Source organism: Oryx dammah, unplaced genomic scaffold (genome assembly GCF_014754425.2).
Source record: "Oryx dammah isolate SB20612 unplaced genomic scaffold, SCBI_Odam_1.1 HiC_scaffold_10, whole genome shotgun sequence".
NCBI classification, from domain to species: Eukaryota; Metazoa; Chordata; class Mammalia; order Artiodactyla; family Bovidae; genus Oryx; species Oryx dammah.
Window position 1 is genome coordinate 67,078,694 of NW_024070194.1, and position 23,090 is coordinate 67,101,783.

Here is a 23,090-nt window from a genome sequence, read left to right on the forward strand (position 1 = left end):
CCTGGGGAACTTGTACTGCTCCACTTGCACCTGGACACACAGGGTGGTTCCACCCTCTGGCCATCCTCTCTGTTAGTGCCCTGACTTGGCTTATCCTTGGATCCCATCACTGTTAGGTCTTCAACCCCCTCTCTTCCTGCCACAGGTCAGGACCTCCCCTGTCCTGCCTCTTCTGAGTTCACCTTCCTGCCCTGCAGTGCCGGTGTGGCTCTGTGCACCTGGGGACGACTCCCGGCCGGGATGAATGGCTTTACTTTGCATCCAGGATCTCAAACCTCAGCTGCACGTTTATGCTGCCTGGACTCCATGCCATGCCTTCCTGGTGAATTTCTGCTCCCACTTTAGCTAGTGCTCTTTCCTCTTCCCTCTCAAGCCCCCAGTGCCTCCTCCTCCAGCCTTGCTTGGCTGATGTGCTTGCTTGTGCTTCTCATTTCTCATCTCTGTACTGTCGCCCCAGGTCGTCAGTTCCCAGCTCCCTCCCACACCACACTGTGATGTGGTTGGTTGACCTCTCACGTGTTCTGTTTTTATTATTATTATTATTAATTAATTTTAATTGGTGGCTAATTACTTTACAGTATTGTAGTGGTTTTTGCCATACATTGACATGAATCAGCCGTGGGTTTACATGTGTCCTCCATCTTGAACCCCACTCCCACCTTTCTCCCCATCCCCTCTTTCAGGGTTGTCCTAGTGTACCAGGACAACTGGTGTTGAGTGCCCTGTTTCATGCATTGAACATGGACTGGTGGTCTATTTCTCATATGGTAATATACACATTTCAATGCTGTTCTCTCAAATCATCCCACCCTCGCCTTCTTCCACAGAGTCCAAAAGTCTGTTCTTTATATCTGTGTCTCTTGCTGTCTCGCATATAGGGTCATCGTTACCATCTTTCCAAATTCCGTATATATGTGTTAATATACTGTATTGGTGTTTTTCTGACTTACTTCACTCTGTATAATAGGCTCCAGTTTCATCTACCTCATTAGAACTGATTCAAATGCATTCTTTTTATAGCTAAGTAATATTCCATTGTGTATATGTACCACAGCTTTTTTATCCATTTGTTTTCCGATGGACATCTAGGTTGCTTGCATGTCCTAGCTGTTGTAAACAGTGCTGCAGTGAACATTGGGGTACATGTGTCTCTTTCAATTCTGGTTTCCTTGGTGTGTATGCCCAGCAGTGGGATTGCTGGGTCGTATGGCAGTTTTATTTCCAGCTTTTTAAGGAATCTCCACACTGTTCTCCATAGTGACTGTACTAGTTTGCATTCCCACCAACAGTGTAAGAGAGTTCCCTTTTCTCCACACCCTCTCCAGCATTTATTGTTTGTAGACTTTTGATAGCAGCCATTCTGACCAGTGTGAGATGGTACCTCATTGTGGTTTTGATTTGCATTCTCTCATCATGATGTTGAGCACCTTTTCATGTGTCTGTTAGCCATCTGTATGTCTTCTTTGGAGAAATGTCTGTTTAGTTCTTTGGCCCATTTTTTGATTGGGTCATTTATTTTTCTGGTATTGAGCTGCATGAGCTGCTTGTATATTTTTGAGATTAATTCTTTGTCAGTTGCTTCATTTGCTCATATTACTTCCATTCTGAAGGCTGTCTTTTCACCTTGCTTATAGTTTCCTTCATTGTGCAAAAGCTTTTTAAGTTTAATTAGTGTATTTGTGTATTATTGCTTTTGTTTCTTTTACTCTGGGAGGTGGGTATAGACCCTGCTGTGATTTATGTTAGTGAGTGTTTTGCTTGTGTCTTCCTCTAGAAGTTTTATAGTTTCTGGTCTTAGGTTTAGATCTTTAATCCATTTTGAGTTTATTTTTGTGTATGGTGTTAGAAAAGTGTTCTAGTTTCATTCTTTTACAGGTGGTTGACCAGTTTTCCCAGCACCACTTGTTAAAGATTGTCTTCTCTCCATTCTATAGTCTTGCCTCCTTTGTCAAAGATAAGGTGTCCATGGGTGCGTGGATTTATCTCTGGGTTTTCTGTTGTTGTGCCAGTACCATACTGTCTTGATGACTGTAGCTTTGTAGTGTCAAGTCAGGCAGGTTGATTCCTCTAGTTCCATTCTTCTTTCTCAACATTGCTTTGGCTATTTGAGGTTTTCTGTATTTCCATACAAATTGTGAAATTATTTGTTCTAGTTCTGTGAAAAATACCATTGGTAACTTGATAGGGATTGCATTGAATCTATAGATTGCTTTGAGTAGTATACTCATTTTCACTATATTGATTCTTCTGATCCATGAACATGGTATATTTATCCATCTATTTCTGTCATCTTTGATTTCTTTCATCAGTGTTTTATAGTTTTCTATGTATAGGTCTTTTGTTTCTTTTAAGTAGATTTATTCCTAAGTATTTTATTCTTTTCATTGCAATGGTGAATGGAATTGTTTCCTTAATTTCTCTTTCTGTTTTCTTATTGTTAGTGTACAGGAATGCAAGGGATTTCTGTGTATTAATTTTATATCCTGCAACTTTACTATATTCATTGATTAGCTCTAGTAATTTTCTGGTGGTATCTTTAGGGTTTCTGTGTAGAGGATCATGTCATCTCAGTGAGAGTTTTACTTCTTCTTTTTCAATCTGGATTCCTTTTCTTTCTTTTTCTTGTGATTGCTGTGGCTAAAACTTCCAAAACTAGGTTGAATAGTAGTGGTGAGAGTGGGCATCCTTGTCTTGTTCCTAACTTTAAGGGAAATGCTTTCAATTTTTCACCATTGAGGATAATGTTTGCTGTGGGTTTATCATTTATGGCTTTTATTATGTTGAGATATATTCCTTCTATGCCTGCTTTTTGGAGGGTTTTTATCATAAATGGATGTTGAATTTTGTCAAAGGCTTTTTCTGCATCTATTGAGATAATCATGGTTTTTATCTTTCAATTTGTTAAAGTGGTTTATCACATTGATTGATTTGCAAATATTGAATCCCTGGGATAAAGCCCACTTGGTCATGATGTATCATCTTTTTAACATGTTGTTGGATTCTGATTGCTAGAATTTTGTTGAGGATTTTTGCATCTATGTTCATCAGTGATATTGGCCTGTAGTTTTCTTTTTTGGTGGTATCTTTGTCTGGTTTTGGTATCAGGGTGGTGGTGGCCTCACAGATTGAGTTTGGAAGTTTACCTTCCTCTGCAGTTTTCTGGAGGAGTTTGAGTAGGATAGATGTTAACTCTCCTCTAAATTTTTGGTAGACTTCACCTGTGAAGCCATCTGGTCCTGGGCTTTTGTTTGTTGGAAGATTTTTGATTACAGTTTCGATTTCTGTGCTTGTGATGGGTCTGTTAAGATTTTCTATTTCTTTGTGGTTCAGTTTTGGAAGGTTATACTTTTCTAAGAATTCATCTGTTTCTTCCAAGTTGTCCACTTTATTGTCATATGGTTGCTGATAGTAATCTCTTGTGATCCTTTGTATTTCTTTGTTGTCTGTTGTGATTTCTCTATTTTCATTTCTAATCTTGTTGATTTGATTCTTCTCCCTTTTTTGGTTGATGAGTCTGGCTAATAGTTTTTCTATTTTATTTATTTTCTCAAAGAACCAGCTTTTAGCATTGTTGATTTTTACTATAGTCTCCTTTCTTTCTTTTTCATTTACTCCTGCCCTAATTTTGATGGTTTCTTTTCTTCTTCTAACCCTGGGGTTCTTCATTTCTTCTTTTCCTAGTTGCTTTAGGTGTAAAGTTAGGTTATTTATTTGATTTTTCTCTTGTTTCTTGAGGTAGGCTTTTATTGTTTTGTCCTTCAGAACCCCTGCTTCTTTCCTCACTGGCCACTCTTTCTTGGTTTCCTCTGCTTGTTCCTCCTCATCTTCATATTTATTCTTTCTACTATGCCCCGGGGCTCAGGCCTGGCTCTTCTCTCTCCTCAAGTACATCTGTAAGCAAGCTTCCTGTCTCAGCCAGTGGCAGCTCCACCCGTCCAATTTGCTGTCTAAAATCTCCCGAGTTGTCTTTGATGTCCTCTTTCACCCCACACCTCTGTTAGCTCGGCTCGCCGTGAATTCAGTCTGACGCCTTCTCAGCATCTCCTCTTGTGCCACCTGGCTCACTGGAGCCTCTTAGGAGCTTCCAGCTCCCTGCTTCTGCCAGTGCGCCACCCCTTCTCCCCACAGGCTGTCTGCTCACTGGAAGAGTAAGCGGGATCATGTCACTTCTGAGGGGAACGTGATGCTGACCCCCATCTTATTTATCCACAGTAAAAGGGCAGGTCCTCAGAACAGCCTCAGAGCTACGCGTGCCTGGTTTCTGTCTCTCCCCTCCTCCTGTCTCCTGCTCTCCCGCAGGCCTCCTCAGTGCCCCCTGACTTGCCTGGCAGGTCCCTCGACAACTCCCCGACCCCCAAGAACTACAAGACTGGGGGCTCCTCCCCCACGCAAGCTAGCCACCCGCTCCACCTTTACTTCTCTTTTAGCACTAACACTGTCCAAGTCACTCAACGTTTCACTTACGTCTGTAGTTTGTCTGTTTCCACACTAGGATGTAACCTCTCTGAAGGGGGTTTCCTGTGCTTTGTTCACTGTTGCAGCCACAGAACCCAGAGCAGGGCACGTGGCGTGTGCTCAATAAATGGCGGCTGAGTGAACGACCGGCTGAACATAAGGATGTGTCCTGTCATGAAACACGGAGTTAAAGGCTGGCGGAGCTTGTCCTTTCCAATGTGACAGTGTGCTTTATTTGAGAAAGTAGAGAGAAAAGAGTTGGAAGGTGTCTTTCAACAAAATATGTCTGTATTTGGGAGAATAAAAATCTGGCGACCCATTACAATACTGACTTTTCTCTCCAGTGCCTCCTCTCTTCCCCTTTCAAAACGATTTCCTGGTCCAAAAAATTCAGACATGGGAATCAGAAGTATAGATGATTCAAAAAATGTGACAGTGAACTAAAGAAATAAGAGACAAAACGTTGTAGAGGATACATGTTTGAGGGAGGTTGTTTGTTTTTAAATTTTTTTTAAAGAGATTCGCCTGTACCTAAAAGACCTCTTTACCCAATGGAATTCAAGTTACAATTAATGGATTGTTTAAAGAGTTTAATATACTAGGAAACCACTAAGAAATGACATGCATACCTTAACAGTTTAACACAAGACAATTTTATATTCCCTGTCAGTCTGTCACTGAGAGAGGGAGTTCTGAGGCTGCTGACTGAGATTCCGTTCTACCCTCATCCATAAACTGAGCTCACATTGTGTGTGACCTGCCTTTCACAGCTTTGGTTTCTTCAAAGTGGGATGAGAACTCTAGACACATGAAAAGCAGTCTGAGGCTGGAAACTTTTTAGTTTATCTGGATTTACCCCAATTTTTCTGGTTTCATCTTAGTCCATGTGTTCTTCAGTGACTGCCTAGACCAAATGTTCAAGGTCTGCCATTTCTAGGAAACTAATAAAAATTTCTGCATATATTGCTGCATTGAGTAAACCAATGGAAATGATAGCCTTGCAGAAGCTGTAAGTGTTTATTAGTCTTCACAGAGCATCCACCTGCAGTGTGAACTTCCTGCCTGCCATTTGAAAAGACTTGTACACTGATGCATAGTAAAGTCAAGTCTCAGGGCTTTAGTTCCAGCTTTGTGGTGGTGGGTTTTTGTTTTTTGTTTTAACATAGGCAATTCTCTGTTGAAAATAGGGGTAGTAGAAATCAGGCCTTCATAAGAGGATTGGTGTTGGTATTTGCAGAGTGCTTTGGATTCCCCCAAACAGACACATTAACAAATAAACAAACACACTTATTATATTTGCTCTGCAGAGGACACTATTAATAATGGATTATATTGTTTCTTTGAGCTTATTGATGCTTTTAATAAGGAGGAAAGTATATGTAAAACTGAATTTTCCTGGATTCAGCTATTCGTTTTTGCAGTGTGATATTTTGCATAGCTTGATGGAATATTGGAGCCTATTCAGATTTTTAAAATTATATCTTAATTTTATGTGCTGTGAAATCTTACTCAAAATACATGACTTTTCAATGTCATTCTTCTGTCAAAATACGTGTCTACCTCTTGCACTCCTTATCCTCTCCTGACCTCTGCTGGTGAGGTCGAGGAGTGTGTGGCGTGGCTCTACTGTCTTCAGTCACATATCCTAATATTCAAAAAACATTGGAAGACTTGAACTTAATTAAAGTTCTAAGATTTCTTATTGTAGAAGAGAAGACTGTTTAATATTCATCCATGCATCGTGTATGTGGTTAGCCTTTACTGTCTAGGTTATTGATCATGTTAGGATCAGGAGGAGTGTTGGACCCAATACAGGGTTACTGCATACTGGGTGGGTGACGCAGCAGTTGTTGCTGCTGCTGCTGAGTCACTTCAGTTGTGTCCGACTCTGCGACCTCATAGACGGCAGCCCACCAGGCTCCCCCGTCCCTGGGATTCTCCAGGCAGGAACACTGGAGTGGGGTGCCACTGCCTTCTCCGGCAGCAGTTGTTAAGTACTTCCTATTCATCTGGTCCTGCATGGGCTTAAAGTATAGTCTCAGATCACTAGAGATTTAGGCAACAAAGAAGATATTGGTCCCATTTTTAATCCTTAAACCCTGCTTGCCCCAGTGTGAGGGGCCAGTCTTGATTCAGAGGGGATACCAATTTAAGATGATCAGGTATTAAACTGCAAGCTTCAAATGGAAGTTTTTCCTTTTGATAATGTGTTGTCCTGACATTCTCAGGGGAGTAGAATTTTCTTGTGCTGGGGTCTCCTATGTGATTTTAAAAACTTCAGTGATGAGCACATCTAGTAGCCATTCCCCCTGAAACAGTACCCGTGTTTCTTTAAAGAAATGGATGATCTAGGTCTAGGATAGAAAAAGTATAAAGTGAACCTGAATTAATTGGTGCCAGATTGGGCATGTCTAAAGGGTCCACTTGAAGAGGGGAAATCTACTACCAGGTAAGAGGCAGTCCAACCAAATTTGGGACGACTTGAGCCTCGAAAGGAATAATGATAATAAGAATGGATTATAACACAATGAATGAATAAAATAGTTCTTTATACCGTCAGTTCCCTTGCTCAGTCGTGTCTGACTCTTTGTGACCCCATGGACTGCAGCACACCAGGCCTCCCTGTCCATCACCAACCCCCAGAATTTACTCAAACTTGTGTCCATTGAATCAGTGATGTCATCCAACCATCTCATCCTCTGTTGTCCCCTTCTCCTCCTGCCTTCAATCTTTCCCAGCATCAGGATCTTTTCAGATGAGTCAGTTCTTCACATCAGGTGGCCAAAGTATTGGAATTTCAGCTTCAACATCAGTCCTTCCAATGAATATTCAGGACTGATTTCCTTTAGGATGGACTGATTGGATCTCCTTGCAGTCCAAGGGACTCTCAAGAGTCTTCTCCACCACCACAGTTCAAAAGCATCAATTCTGTGGCACTCAGCTTTCTTTATAGTCCAACTCTCAAATCCATACATGACTTCTGGAAAATCCATAGCCTTGACTAGACTATCTTTACTCCATAGTGATATTAAAAATTGGGCAGGACTCAGGAGGGAAAACATTTTAATAGAAAAATATCAGTAATATAGAAAGAATGAGAGGGGGAAAAAACCCACAAAAATGGTTAAAAAAATTTTACCACACACACATGAAAAAGGTAAAAAACCATTTTACCACCATCAGAATCAGAATTGATTCAGGCAGAAATTATAGAGGATGAGAAGACCACTGAGTAGTTAAGGAGCAGGATGTCCACAGTATCTTAAAGTGTCCCACCCAGATTACATATTAGTTACAAAAGGGAATGTCTCTGTTAACAGAGAAGTTGGGCAAATACCACGTAACCACGGCATCAGCAGGTACATCACAGATAACGGTGCAGATCAGCACGAGCTGTCAGAGGGCGCATAAGGACACAGAATCCGTTATGTAGTATTCCCACCAAAATCTCAGGGAAACAATTAGACAAAGTCAGATAGTGCAGACTAGACCCTTCAAAAATCAACATCATGAAAGACAAAGGCCAGGAGACTGTTCTAGAGTGAAGGGAACTAAAGAGATGTCCTCTCTCCACCCCACCTAAAGAAAAACAGCTTTACAGACACTTTTGAGACTAGTGGGGAGTTTGGTATATGGATGATTTATTATGAAATAATGAACCAATTTTAAATTTCTTGAAGGAGTGTGATAGTGGTGCTATGATTATGTAGGATAATGTGTCTTATTCTTAGGTAAACATTAGGAGTGTTCATGATGTCTGTGATTTTCTAATAGATCAGCCCCCCAATAAAAAAGGCACCCCAATATAAATAGATTAAATCTGGCAAAATGTTAGTAATTGATGGATTTTGCTGAAGCATATATAAGTATATGGTGCATTGGTCTTCCAACTTTCTGCAGGTTTGAAATGTTTCAGTAAAAATTAGAGAAAGTAAGATGTCGGTGTATAAAGTCAACAGAGTTATTTAATAGCAGTTTTGTATAGATTCCTAACAGAGGCATGAAAATACATTGTGTGTTGGGAATGACAGATAGTTCAAGATGACCAGGTCATCAAAGTAGCAGAAAACTAGAAGGTGAGTTTGTGTCGTCCTGTGTTAGAGCCATCTGTGTAGACATTTGAACTTTATTAATAGATAATTGGTAGCCCTTGAAGGATTTTTTAAACTGGGACTCTCCTAAAAGTTCGCAGCAGTGTGGAGGCTGGCTTGCGGCCACTCAGGGCTGCCTGTGTGCTCTTGCTCTTGTCTAGGGATGAGCACTGCCCCAGTCCCGCCCCTGGGACAGGCAGAGGAAGTACGTGATGGAAGCAGGAGATATGGGCGGGGCCAGTGAGTGCGGTTTGGGTCTAGCAGGAAGGTAAATGGAGACTGCAGAGCTAAGCTTGTAGGCTGACCGACTTAGTGTCTGGTGGCACTGTTAGTCCACAGCAGAGACGGAAGGGTAGTAGCACCATGGTTAGGGAGTCCTTTTGGGTGCGTGGGGTTTGACCTGGCTGCTGAACTTCTAGGTGCGGTTCTCCCTTGCTGCTCTTGTTCTAGCGTCTTGGTGTCAGTGAGCCTGTTTTTCTAGAGCATTTAAGTTCATACTTGTCACATGTATTTTCAGAATAAATTCTGGAGTTGATAAGCTGTAGCATCTTTGTTGATAAAGTATATTTTATCCGCTTATTACAGATTCATGAGTGCATTCAAATCTGGTATAGTTGATCTGACAGTGTTATGGAGTTAACACTTAAGCCTGATGGAATACCAATGTATAATTTTATACTGGTGTATAATTTTAAAATCTTACAGCCTGGGAGCTTTACCCAAAATTTTTCCTTTTTTTGCTGTAGGGAAAAGAAAAGCATACTTAATAGTTTTTAAAATTGTGCATATGTGTTTTATGCTTGCATGTAAGAATGTGAAGCATTTAAAATAATCTCTCTGTATATATGATGAGTGTTAGAATACAAAAATGTGCCTTTTTAAAAAAAAAGGATAGCTGTTTCTTAAAGTGAGTTATTGACAATTTAATAGTCATAAAAAGGAAAGATAGGAGGAGGCCTGCTAGACCTCAGCAGGGCTTTTCCTGGCAAAGGATATGTTATCATGCTCTTGGGTTGGCTTGAATTATTTGGTGCTCTCCTGTTGGTGGAGAAAGGGATTGTGCTTTGAGGAAGTCAGGGGAGGAAGTGCAGAACAGTAAAGTGACTGAATAGCTCCTTAGATCCATCTTAATTTTTCACAGTTGGCCTTCTCTGAAGTCACATTCAGCAGAAACATTAATTAGATTTCAGTGCCCTGCTGAGGTTTAAAATTAAACATATTTCTGGAACCATCTGTAGCATTTTATCACTAATAATATAATGAAGAATATGCTTAATCTTTTGAAAAATGAGAATCATAACAGTATCTTTTGCTCACAAGTGATCATCTTTGGTTATGAAAAATCCATCAAAATTTTTAGAAGAGCAAAGAAGTAATTAAAAGTTTTAAGGATATAATCCCCCCCCCCCCGCCCCGCAAAAAAAAAAATTGCATCAAAGTATTCTGATTGGTGATGGACAGGGAGGCCTGATGTGCTGCGATTCATGGGGTCGCAAAGACTCAGACACGACTGAGCGAATGAACCGACTGAACAGAACCAATTCTGATTGGTGAGAATCTTTTCCAAATTCAGGATTTTCTTTGGGATTTTATGCTTCTCTTCATCTAAAAATATTGATGGTGGGCCTGTGCCACCTGCCTATTTGGGGCTGGATTCGTACAAGATCTGAGATTCCCCCAAGGAGAGCCAGGTGGAGGCAAGGGCCTAGGACGTGGCGGCCCAGCGCACAGGTCCTGGGACCAGACAGCCTGGCTTTGACCTGACCAGAGGGGAACGTGGAGAAGTCAGTTGGCTCCTTTGGGCCTCTGTCTCCTTATTTGTGAAGTGAGGAGGACTATGCCTACCTCATGGGGGTGTCATGAGCACACAGTTTTGAGCATAAAATGTCCTTTCAGAACTGTTCTTTCCCATGTGGTCCTTTGTTTCCTTCACTCTTTAGAAGCACTTAATACACTTACAGAGGCCTTCAGGGAAGAACATGCTGCCATTGAGGAGAATTAACAAAACAGCAGCAGCTCACTTGCTCCTAGGAATTCTGCTGTTTTGTTCTCACAAGAGCGTGATCACTAGGTGTGGGCCCTGCGGCTCTTTTCCAGGCAGTGAGAGGCCACAGGCACCTTGGCCTTCGTGCAGGGAGGTGTCGCTGGGGGAAGGAGGTCAGGTGCGCAGCAGCGGGGGGCCACCTGGAGAGAGACTTGCTTCCCGGGTCGCGGCCCACCCACATGTGCTTTCTGAGTGTAGGCTGGGCCCGCAAAGGGAAGGAACGGAGGGCTGTACACTCAGGTCTTTTTTTTCTGAATGTACCAATCAGGTAAGTCACTCTACCACCATGAGAGTTAATAAGAGATTGGAGGGCAGGCTGGAGGACTTAGGAAAAAATCCCTTCTCCTGGAATCCAGAGTGAGGGAGAAGCTTTTTCTCTACCATTTTCCCCCTTCCCTTATGCCCCTCCACCCGGTTCCCAGCTTTGCCCAGAATCTTAATTTAGTGACAGTCGAGACCTCCGACTGTGTGTTCAGCCTCAGCTCTGCAAACGTCCTTTTTAACCCCTGTGGTGCTGCATTGTCTGAGAAGTGTATATGTCCGTGTTTCTCAGAATTTTGCACTTGATAAAAACCCTAACAGTCTTCCAGCTCTGCACTCAGGCGCGCCTTCTCTGCCATCCTGGGTGGGTGGCATTGCTCCTTCCACAGGATTTGAGTCGCCCTCTCTGCCTCTAGGCCCAGCACTGCGTGTTCCGTGTCAGGCGCCCTTGAGCAGATGGTGAACTTTCCCAAGGGCAGCAACAGTTACTTACTTTGTACAGTTTTCACTAGCATAATGCTAGTTATGTAATGATCTCCCAATAATATCCAGTTCTCCTTTGCAAAAACCACCTTTGTCACTGAAAGAATTAAAATGCCAAAATTCAGTAAAATGTTAAAGAAGAGAATGGAATTTTGAAGTTGTGTTAAAGATATTTCAAAATATTTTAAAATTTCCTTTTGGCTTAACTTTGTAAAATACCAAGTGCTTAGTCACCAAGTCATGTCCAATTCTTTGCGACCCCATGGATTGTATGTAGCCCGCCAGGCTCCTCTGTCCACAGGGATTCTCCAGGCAAGAATACTAGAGTGGGTTGCCATACCCTTCTCCAGGGAAGATACCCAGAGTTAGATTAATTTGAAATGTTAGAAAATCTGAGTGACTGCTTTCTCTTTACCTGTCTCTCCTGTGTGTTTTAACTTAAGCTGCTACTGCTGCTAAGTCGCTTTAGTTGTGTCCTACTCTGTGTGACCCCATAGACAGCAGCCCATCAGGCTCTGCCGTCCCTGGAATTCCGAGAGTACTATTGATACAGCAGTAATCAAGTGTCCAACTATTTTTTAAAAAGTTAAGATACTTGCTGTCCAATGTTGCATAACTTTTTTTATAGTTCTTTTTTCAGCAGCATTTTCCTTGACATTTTTTGGTAATTTGTAAGTAAAAGAAGTCTGAAACAAACAATAACAATGAATTTCAATTTTATTTTTAGCAAAAGCACCTGGAAATTGAAAGAACTACTAAATGGTTGAAAATGCTGAAAGGATGGGAAAAATACAAGAACACTGAAAAGGTAATTAAAATATTACTTCCTTATGAAGTGGATTTTCCCAGTAAAATTTCCTCTCTCATGATAATATTACATGCATATTCTTAAAATTTTTTTTAAATTTTAATTTAATTGAGTGAATGAAGTGAAAGTCGCTCAGTTGTGTCCAACTCTTTGCAACCCCATGGACTATACAGTCCATGGAAATCTCCAGGCCAGAATACTGGAGCAGGTAGCCTTTCCCTTCTCTAGGGTATCTTCCCAGCCCAGGGACTGAACCCAGGTCTCCCACATCGCAGGAGGATTCTTTACCAGCTGAACCACAAGGGAAGCCCAAGAATACTGGAGTGGGTAGCCTTTCTCTTCCCCAGGGGATCTTCTCAATCCAGGGATCAAAGCCAGGTCTCCTGCATTGCAGGCGAATTCTTTACCAGCTGAACCACAGGGAAGCCCAAGAATACCAGAGTGGGTATCCTATCCATTCTCACAAAGGATCTTCCCAACCCAAGAATCGAACCAGGGTCTCCTGCATTGTAAGCAGATTTTTTACCAGCTGAGTTATCTGGGAAGCTCCTGAGTGGAATGCCTTGAATTAGGACTCTCTGTGCTGTCACAGAATACCCAGTTTAGACTGGTTGCAGGAATTGAGAGGACGTGGTGGGCAGCCCAGAGGTCGGCAGGCTTTCAGGGGTGACGGAATTCGGCTGCTTAGTTAACATTGCTGCTTGTAATTTCATTTCTTTCCATCTCCCTCTGCCTGCTGTGGTATCAGCCTGCTGAACATGGCTTCCCTTTTGGGTCAGGATTATTGCAGTCACTCCAGGTTTGGTATCCATTTGTCTTCCTGCTCAGAAGGAGAGAAGTTTTGTTTTGAACAGTGTTCGTGAACAGGAGCACGTCCTGTCCTAAAGCATCTAGCCGATCTCCCTCCTAAGTCTTTTTGCCCGGCATTGAGTATAGGTCGTTCTAAATCAGGTTTGTTTGTTTGTTTTTTAATGCGTACATCTATTAATATTCCTACTAATCTCATCAGAAAAGTCTTTCAATATTGTTAAGTTGTGAAGTTCCTAGTAGTCGAAGTTTTCCAAAATTCTAACTTTTGCTTGAAAGGGCAAAAGTTATCAGTGGCAAAAATACTGTTAGGTATTTTCCTTAAGGGCTTCCCAGGTGGTTCAGTGGTAAAGAATCTGCCTGCCAGTGCCAGAGACTTGAGTTTGTTCCCTGGGTTGGGAAAATCCCTTGGAGAAGGAAATGGTAACCCACTCCAATATTCTTGCCTGGGAGATCCCTGGGAAAGAGGAGCCTGGTGGGTTACAGTCCATGGGGTCACAAACAAGTTGCACATGACTTAGAGACTAAACAACAACAACAAATTTTCCTTAAAGTAACAGGCTTACTTCATTTGTTTATTTATTTTACTTCATTTATTTTTGAGCAACTGTCTGCTAAACACACAAGTCTAACAAACCATGGTTTGTTAGTCAGTCATTTTTTCAGATTAGTGTCCATCACAAAAGCAGTTGGTTCAGATTGCAGTTCAGTTTCATAAATGCTCTTACTTGAGGCTGGCACTGTGTTCTGTGTGTCCTACCTCATGACCCAGAATATTAATATGTGTCTTCAGGATTGAGATTGAGTGAAATTAATAGTTTCCACTGCTTCATCAAGGGCATTGAAGTGCACTGACCTCTGTTTTAAGCTGTGATCAAAGAACGCAGTGAGTGCCCACACAGTGCTTCTCCTGCCTTGGTTTATGGCAAGGTGCCAGGAGCTTCATCTTTGATGAGGGGCCATGAACTAAGGTTTTTCTGCTCCCAGTGCCAAAGTCAGCACAGGGAAAGAGGCCAGTAATGTTTTAGTATCATTAAGAAAATAGTTTGCATGGCTCATGCCTTGAGAACTGCTGACAACTAAGCCTCCATTTCCTCATCTTTGAAATGGAGATAATAGTACCCATTTCAAAGAGATGAAGATTTCATGATTTTATGCAGGTAAGCCATTAGGCATTGCACCTCACAAGTAATAAGCATTCACTAGCAGTTTTTTGAAGGGAGGTTAGACAATTAAAAAAAAATTTTTTTTAAGAGAAAAAAGAAATCTTCCATAATCCTACAACAAAACACTGAGTTAACTGTTATGATTTTTGTCTGTTTCCTCACACTTTTTTTCTATGCAGTATATGTACATTTTCTTATTTACATAGATATAAATTGTTGTGTGTCAGCCTTTGCCAACAAGAATTCCAGGGAGCATCAGTTCCTTGGGTTCTAACAGGTATTTTTACATGGAAGCAGTGTTGCCTACTGATTAAAGAATAAGGTATCCCAGGTTCAAACCCCAGCTCTGCCATGTTATTAGCCGTGTGACTTGAGGGAAGGTAGTTAACCTTTTTTCTGCCTTAGTTTGCTTGTCTGTAAAATGAGGGTAATCACAATACCTCCTTCACCGAGTTGTTTTGAGGATTCAATAAGATAATTCATGCAAAGCTCAAAGAATAGTGCCTGACACTTAATATGCGGTCAGTAAATGTTGCTTATTATTACATGAGAGAGAAGCTCTTTGGTTAAGTCATGTTGGAAAAATTAAAACTGAACAGAGGTAAGCAGATTTCTTTACTACAGGATTCCTCAGCATCTTTAATATGTGGTAGAAATTTTTTAAAGGGACCTTAAATTCTGTGACATTTATTCAGCCTCGAAAATCTTTTTGTCATGGAGTATCTCCCAGGAATAACATCACTTTTCTTTTGGAGCATCCTAAATATCCCCATTTAAATTCCATTAGACGGTTACTGTTTTATTTTCATCAGGAGTAAGTTCATTTCTGGGTTACTAATTTTATGTTTCAAGAAGAATTCTTTCCGAGTAGAATATTGGTCATGATCTCTGTGCTCTGGTTTAACACTCTGCTTCTCAGACTGACCTAAAGCTGACAAGTCCTTCACCTGATGTCTTTGTGGAAAGATCTTTCAAGTACTAATTACAGAATCTCTCATGACGCATTGTACCTACGCTTTAATCTCAGCTTCAGTCCAATAAAATACTTGTAGAATTACATGACTTTATGTCCTTCTCTAGTATACATATGTCTGTGAAATTATGTAAGCCTTTGTTAAAATAAGCATTCTACTAGGCTGTTATCCTGACAGCAACTCTGCTAATGTACTTCTCAGTGAGAGAGATTTTAATGGAGCTTTCTTTCATGCATCATTTTTAAAGCACTTTCCCACAACTATAATGAATGCTAGAGTTATTTGATGATATATATGGTCCAATCTGGTATGAGGCAGAATGCACCTTCTAAAAGAATTGCTGCTCTCAGTTTATACCCAGTCTTAGATCACATTGAAGTTAAAAAATTGTGTATATTTTTCTTCTCTTCCAAAGGAAAGTATATGTTTTCTCTCAACAGAATCCTTACTTATGTGGTAGTAGTACAAAGAAATATCTATAAATATCTTGAAATAAAAATATATAGGTCTGATAGAGAATATTTGTATTTTTAGAATATAAGCTTTAATGAAAAAAAGTGCCATTAAGGTTGCCTGTGTTTTCACAATGACTACCCCCTATGTACAGTCACACTGCATTTTTAAAACATAATCTATTAAATGAAAGGATGAAGTTATCTCTGCTGGCAGAGACCATTCTGATTTAACTAGTTGTGATATTATTGTGTCTGGGCTCTGCCATAACAGTGTTCCTACAATGGAGGGTGTGTGTGTGTGTGTGTGTGTGTGTGTGTGTGTACACATATGGTGTTTTTTTGTTGTTGTTTTTTGTCAAATAACTGAATGGACCCTGACAGACTTGTATTAGCCAACATTTGATTCAACTGATAGGAAAATGGAGACACGATGTATAGAAATAAATTTCTCAAGGCTGTTTTTAACGATAAGCAAGAGATGGTGTGTCCAGATGCCGTGGCTTGCTTATTGTCTGTTTGCTTAGAAGTCCCTTTTGGTGTGTATCAGTTAAAGGCCAGAAGGAAATAGAATGTGCTTGTTAAGAAGCATGGGGCCTCATGGATGGTTTAAAACTCTGAGATCCAGACTCGGGAGACTTGTGCCTATTTGGAGTCAGTAATTTATATATAATTGTTGAATACAGAATTGAACAAAAGCAATAAATAATGTCTAAAATCTTTGTGAGTGATGCAGTGTAAGAAATGCATGTGGTTCTTATTTTACTCACGGAAAAACGTCTGTCTAATGGACATGGAAGTATCTGTTTACTTGCCATCATTGCTTACAGTTTAACATCTTTACTCTGGAAATTCAGGAGAGAATTTGAAGTCGCTTTTAGTGGATTATATTCCTTTAAAAAGTTAAGTTTATTATAAATTTGAAATGAATATAGGTGATAAACTTTCTCTGGAAAATCTTAAAGTCACTTAAAAAACACACACACACACACACTCAGTTTGCAGTTAATGGTGTTAAGTGTTGAGCACATGGGAAATGCTGAAGCAGAATGGAATTTACACACAGCCTTTCTGTACATATTCTTCCAGTTACATCTACCACCTGACTTAACTCTTCAGTGTTTCTAGTCACTGCCGAAATTTCAAATTTGAGACCGTACTGTGTTTATACCAAAGGAACAAAACTGAAATTATGTATGTGATTATCTAATTGAGTCAACCTCACAGTATGCACTGTTTCACAGGAAAAGTCATTCTACAGTGTTAATTATTTAAAGTCACAGTTTCTTAAAGCTACATCATGACTTAGTAAAGGCTTCATTTTAAAAAATCTAAGTAGTATAATTGTAGAAGTTGAAGCTCTGCTTATTAGTTCATAGCTCATCAGCATTTTGGTTATTCGTTCTAATAGCTTATTTTCTCAGCCATGCTATTGAAATATTATTTTGTTCGTAATGGTAACTGTGTACTTATTTTTACCTTGTTCCTGAAGTTTCTGCCATAATTTGTTTCATCACTTCCTTTTAAGTTTCAAAGTTTCCTTATGTACAACTTTGTAATGAGCATAATAAATATGTTATTTTGAATATGTGATTAGCTTTAAGGAAGAAGGCGAATCACAAGGAGTTGGAGAGGTATGCCGAGTCTTAAGATTCTTAGAGTGATAGCAGTGTCAAGAACCCAAAGAGTTAAGAGTTACTGACGATTTATACATAATTTCATTCAGAAGTGGTTCTCCTTCTTGATGGAAATTTATCACTATTTTTGTCTGGTCAGATAGGATCAGTGTCATTAGGAAAAGAACAAAAGTTTTCCAGAAGGAACTCTCCAGGGTTGAGAAGAGACGGAAAGAGGGAGTGTGTGTGTGCTGGGACAGGGGAGGGGGAGATGAATAAAGGCTGGGGGCCACAATGAGTTGTGAGATAGAAGGTTCTGGAGAGACTCCGTAAAGACACTGTGACACAAGAGAACCGTTTTGTCATTCTGAGCCTTCTAGATGTATGAGGGAAAGAAGGGAGGTGTGTAACTAGGTAGCACATCAGTGGGGAACGTGTCAGACATTCACAACTTTAGAAGGCGCCGACTGTGCTCCTGTGTGTCTGAAGGCGCACCTTTGCAGTGAATGAAAACGCTAATGTATGGACGTACTTGACATCTTACTTGTTTGTTCTGTCCTTTCTGTGTATATGTATGTCCCTGTTCAGATCTAAAGAGGAGAGGTGAGAGGATCCAAGAGAGTTAAATTTTATCAGTTACCAGGAATCCTTTGAAAAGAGTTAACAGAAGTGATTTAAGGGACTAGTCTGAGCTTCGTGTTTGTAACTTTCAATTTATGTTTCTTTCCATAAGTTTCATAGGAGAATTTACAAAGGAATCCCACTCCAGCTCAGAGGTGAAGTCTGGGCACTGCTCCTGGAGATCCCAAAAATGAAGGAAGAGACCAGAGACCTGTACAGTGTGAGTACTGAGAGCCAGCCTGGCGTTTTGAAACCGTCAGTCACGGTTGGGGCATATTTGTAAGGAAAATTAACACCTGGTTGCGGCTATTCATTTACAATGCAGTATTAGTAATAGATTTTCAGTGTCACTTTTAGAGGTTTTAGGAAAATAATAGCAGAATTCAGTTTATCCAGCAGCTGTGTGTGTATGACTGACTGTTTTCTTCTTTCTCCCAAGACTGTTACGGCATTTCTAGGTTTTATTATTCGTTAATAAAAGTGACCAGCAAGACTTGGAAATTGGCCAGTGTATTAAATTTACCTCCTTGTCATCTCAGCTATAGCCTTTCTAAAACCTAAATTTTATATTAACCTTGGGAAGGAATAAGAAATGTATATCTAAAAATAAATGTTCCTCTGAAAGTATATATAAATAGAATAAGTTAGAATAACTGAAATGAAGAAAACTTTTAATTTAAACCCAGTGTTAATTAGAAAAGGAACTTCAGAACGCTCTTTTGATACCTTCCTGTTTATGTATAAGTAAAATTTCATCAAAAATAAGGTACCCATGGTGCGTGGGTTTATATCTGGGCTTTCTGTCTTGTTCCATTGGTCTATATTTCTGTTTTTGTGCTAGTACCATACTGTCTTGATGACTCTAGTTTTCTGGTATAATCTGAAGTCAGGAAGGTTGATTCCCCCAGCTCCATTCTTTCTCAAGACTGCTTTGGCTATTTGGTGTCTTTTGTGTTTCCATATGTATTGTGAGTTTTTTTGTTCTAGTTCTGTGAAAAATACCATTGGTAATTTGATAGGGATCACATTAAATCTGTAGATTGCATTTGGTAGTGTAGTCATTTTCGCAGTATTGATTCTTCCTACCCAGGAACATGGAATATCTTTCCATCTGTTTATGTTGTTTCTGATTTCTTTCATTAGTGTCTTATAATTTTCTGTGTACAGTTCTTTTGTCTCCTTAGGCAAGTTTATTCCTAGATATTTAATTCTTTTTGTTGCAGTGGTGAATGGGATTGATTCCTTAATTTCTGTTTCTGTTTTTTCATTGTTAGTATATAGAAGTGCAAATGATTTCTGTATATTGATTTTGATTCCTGCAACTTTGCTAAATTCACTGATTAGCTCTAGTAGTTTTCTGATACTATTTTTAGGGTTTTCTATGTACAGTATCATGTCATCTGCAAACAGTGAGAGCTTTACTTCTTTTCTGATCTGGATTCCTTTTCTTTATTTTTCTTCTCTGATTGCTGTAGCTAGGACATCCAAAACGATGTTGAATAATAGTGGCAAAAGGGCATATATGTATACCTATGGCTGATTCATGTTGAGGTTTGACAGAAAACAGCAAAATTCTGTAAAGCAATTATCCTTCAATAAAATATAAATTAAAAAATTTTTTTCATCAAGATGTAAAGTTATAAATATTGGTTCATTTAAGCAGTTACTTTTTTTAAAAAATAAGACTTCTATCTTGGGATTTTAGAGTTTCAAATTATTTTAAATGGTTGATTAGATATTGATTTGGCCAGAAAGTTTGTTTGGGTTTTTCTGTAAGATGTTATGGAAATTCAGTGAGAATAAAACTACTTCTCCTTCATCTACTACGATTTTTCTCAAACAGTGATAATGGCGGTGGCTCCTGAGCCGGTGCTCTTACCTACTGTTTCTCCCGTTCTTTTAGCTGTATCTCACTGTTGTCTGTCTCTTTGGGGTCTTGTGATCTGTGTCACAGATGGCAGGGGTCTGGCCACAGTGGTCAACAACCTCACCTGAAGCCTTAGCAAGGCTGAAGAGTGTTGTTGGCCAGACCCACAATGAGGCGGCTAGTTTTTCATCCAGGTGCTTTCCACTATACTTCTGCCCTCAGGTTTATAGGCTCATTGGATCCTATTTCTTTTAAGTAAGTGTTTATTCTTTATTATTGTGACATTCATGGACTCAGTCTCAGAGATTACCTGGGAAGTTGCTTACCTCCTTTTGTTAAGATAAATATGCTTAATTTCCTGTATTCTGCCCTTAGCTTGTCACCATTCTGGGACATATGTAATCTTTCTGTTCTGTTATTTTTTTACCTGCTTAACTGGGCTTTGCTTCTGTCATGAGGTCTTTTTTGTGTTAAGTTTTCTTGTCCTCTAGAATAATTCATACTATAGATGTGTTTGGGTGTTTTTCTCCCTTTCAACTAAATTGTATTTTAAAGCATATTTTATCATGTCTTGTAAAGCATTTCCTTTCTGGGGAAGGAGGGGATGAGAAACAGAGGGCCTGTGGGCTGGAGAGGGCATAGACACGTGGAGGAAAATGCAGGGGAGTGGATGCCCTGAACTTGGGGCAGACCAGCCTTTCCCTCCACTTGTCCCAGAACATTAGCACTTGTCCTCCCGAGGGGGGATCAGAAGCGTGTTTCCCTAGGAATCTGATCAGCCCAAGAAAATAACTCCCAAACTCCTGACTGCAGGGGAGGCCCAGTGAAAGCAGCTGGACCACTCTTCAGTGAGGACAGTTGTGAAGCCCGTCTGCACACACAACTTTCCATCAGCTTTCTTGTGTCTTCTTTCAAATACAAGCAGACAGTGAGGAGAGGAGCTAGGAGCTAGCATGGAAAATAGGAACAAGTGGAAAAAGCAACTTATGAGAAACAGACCATAGAGCAAGAAAAAAACAGAAGAGCTATTGCTGATGTCTTCAGAGGGATAAAAAAAGATATTGCATCCATAAAACAAGTATAGGATGCTATAAAAGAAACATTCAAGAACAACAGAGCCTATAAATATAAAAGATGATAATAGAAATGAAAAATTCTAGAGGAGGGTTTGAAAATGACAAGTGAAGAGGTTTCCCAGAAAATAGATTGTGACGTCAAAACTCAACTCAATGAGTTTTTAAGATTGAAAAGATCCATCAAATGCCCAAACCTGTGGTTAAAAATAGATCCAGACCAAACACAGAAATTGCAAGTTTCAGAACTTAGAGATAGAAGCTCCTTTCTTATAAAGAAGGAGGAGTTAGAATGGCAACACTGGAAGCCAGAAGACAGTGAAGGTGGTGCCTTTTGAGCAAAAATATTTTCTAACTTAGAATTCTAAAGTAGTCAAATAGCTAAGAAAGAAGGTAGACTTAACAGACATTCAGAGCATCAAAAAATTGATCTTCCACACATCTTTTCACAAAATCTACTGGAGGCCGAGCTCCTCGGAACAAGGAAATAAACCAAGAAAGATGTGAGATGCAGGAGCCAGGAAACCTAAGCAAAGCAAGGCCTAGCAGATGTTTGTGAAGGGGAACCTCTGAGAAGCCCCACTGAGCAGCTAGCTGGTCCGAAGGCCCGAGGAGCCGGGTCTGCGGGGAGTAGAAAGCAGGAGGTGCCTGTTCTACTAGAAGAGCCAGGAGAGGCTGACAGCAGCAGCCTAAAGTGAGCCTGGGTCGAATTAGCAACACTGCATAGAAAACGAAGCCCATTGAGAACCAGGAAGCCGGGCAGTGATAGGCCCCAAGGCAGACTAGAACGTTATGGTGGAAAGAAGAATCACCGTGAACTGCCTGGCTTGCCTGGGAAGAGTCTTGCCAACGCAAACTCCAAACATTTTCCATCCAAATGAAAATCTAGCTGTCCTGAGAGGATGGGAGGGGAGGAGGCCAGGCAGGGTGGTGGTGTGTGGACAGAGGGAGACCCTTCACTGTGCATCTTGTTATATTGTTTTTATTTTTGAACCATAGAAATGGCTTTCCTAAATCAGAAAAGTTGTTTAATGAGAATTATTTTACTGTTTGTCATAGACTTTTTGACATTTGATTTCCATTAAAATGTGCTTTCTTCTCTTTTTTCCTCCAGAAATTAAAACACAGAGCACGGGGTTGTTCGCCTGATATCAGACAGATAGATCTTGATGTCAACCGCACATTTAGGGACCATATCATGTTTAGAGACAGATATGGTGTGAAGTAAGTAAAGTTTAATATTATAAACTATGAATAGCATTTACAAATAGTCTTTATCAACTTGAATGTGAGTGTTTGGAATATCTTATATAGGTGATAATTTTGCTTCCACCTCTGAGGGTTTAAATTTTGGTAGATCCTTTGGTCCATATCATGTAAACTTTTAGGATATAAGTTAGCTTAAATTTTTAATCTTTGACATATCTGTGCTATATTATTTGCTATAAAGTCATTTTATGATCTAGAAATTCTTAAATATATGGTGGATACTCTTATTAAAAATCTCAGAAAAGAAATGAGAGATTTTGTTACTTTTTGAGAACCATGTCAGTAATAAATGCATTCTTAGACCCTTGATTCCATGCACGGGTGAAACTAAAAAAATGGGAAATGAGTGAATAAAACGACAGTGACTGTTTAGGAATGAAATGTACAGTTTTGCTGTCCTCCGTATCAGTTAAGTTTCGGCCAGAGAAACAGAAACCAGTAAGAGATGTAAACTGAGAGATTTGCTGTGAGGAATTGGGTTCCAGTGTGCCGGAACTGACTAGCAAGTTCAAGGTCCATAGTGCAGATGTCAGGAAGGGCCTCAGGAGCTCTTACGACCTTTTGACCGATTGCACCAGGGCTTCCCAGATTATGGAGGGTAATCTCCCGACTTCAAGTCAACTGATTGTGTGTTTTGGTTACATTTACAAAAGACCTGTTTCACAGCCACACCTCCATTAGAGTTTGCATATCTGGGGATTGCAGCCCTTCGAAGTGCACATAAGAAGCTCACTATCACAGACCACAGTCATCAACTTAATTTTTGAATAAAGACAATAAAGTTGTACTTCCTTATAATATTCTGTACTTCCACAACTATTCTGCTTACAACTCAAAATATGCCAACCCCCTCCTGACAGAATGATGCTGAGTCCTTGGGGATATGTACTCTTTTTGCTTTGATATGTATAAACTAAATGCTGTGATATAAAGTCAGCTATTATGAAACATTTTATGGTAGATGGGGACATAGGGAAAAGAGATGGAACAAAGCACATTAAAAATATATATGTATATCCACAAACATATTGATACCAAAATAAGGAAAAAATACTCATAACAGATGTAGTCATCATCTCCGTGAGTGGGCATGTGGTCGCTGC

At 40.1% G+C, this 23,090-nt stretch overlaps 1 protein-coding gene across 4 annotated transcripts in view; it reads left to right on the forward strand.

The window, feature by feature from the left end:
• Nucleotides 1-23,090, forward strand: part of USP6NL (USP6 N-terminal like) — a 142,678-nt gene that overhangs the window by 96,037 nt on the left and 23,551 nt on the right. For all 4 annotated transcript variants that reach the window (XM_040248486.1, XM_040248487.1, XM_040248488.1 and 1 more), the window contains 3 exons: nt 12,062-12,142; nt 17,891-17,998; nt 21,833-21,942. In XM_040248486.1, the coding sequence (XP_040104420.1) occupies nt 12,062-12,142; nt 17,891-17,998; nt 21,833-21,942 (299 nt within the window). The remainder of the gene's footprint in view (nt 1-12,061; nt 12,143-17,890; nt 17,999-21,832; nt 21,943-23,090) is intronic.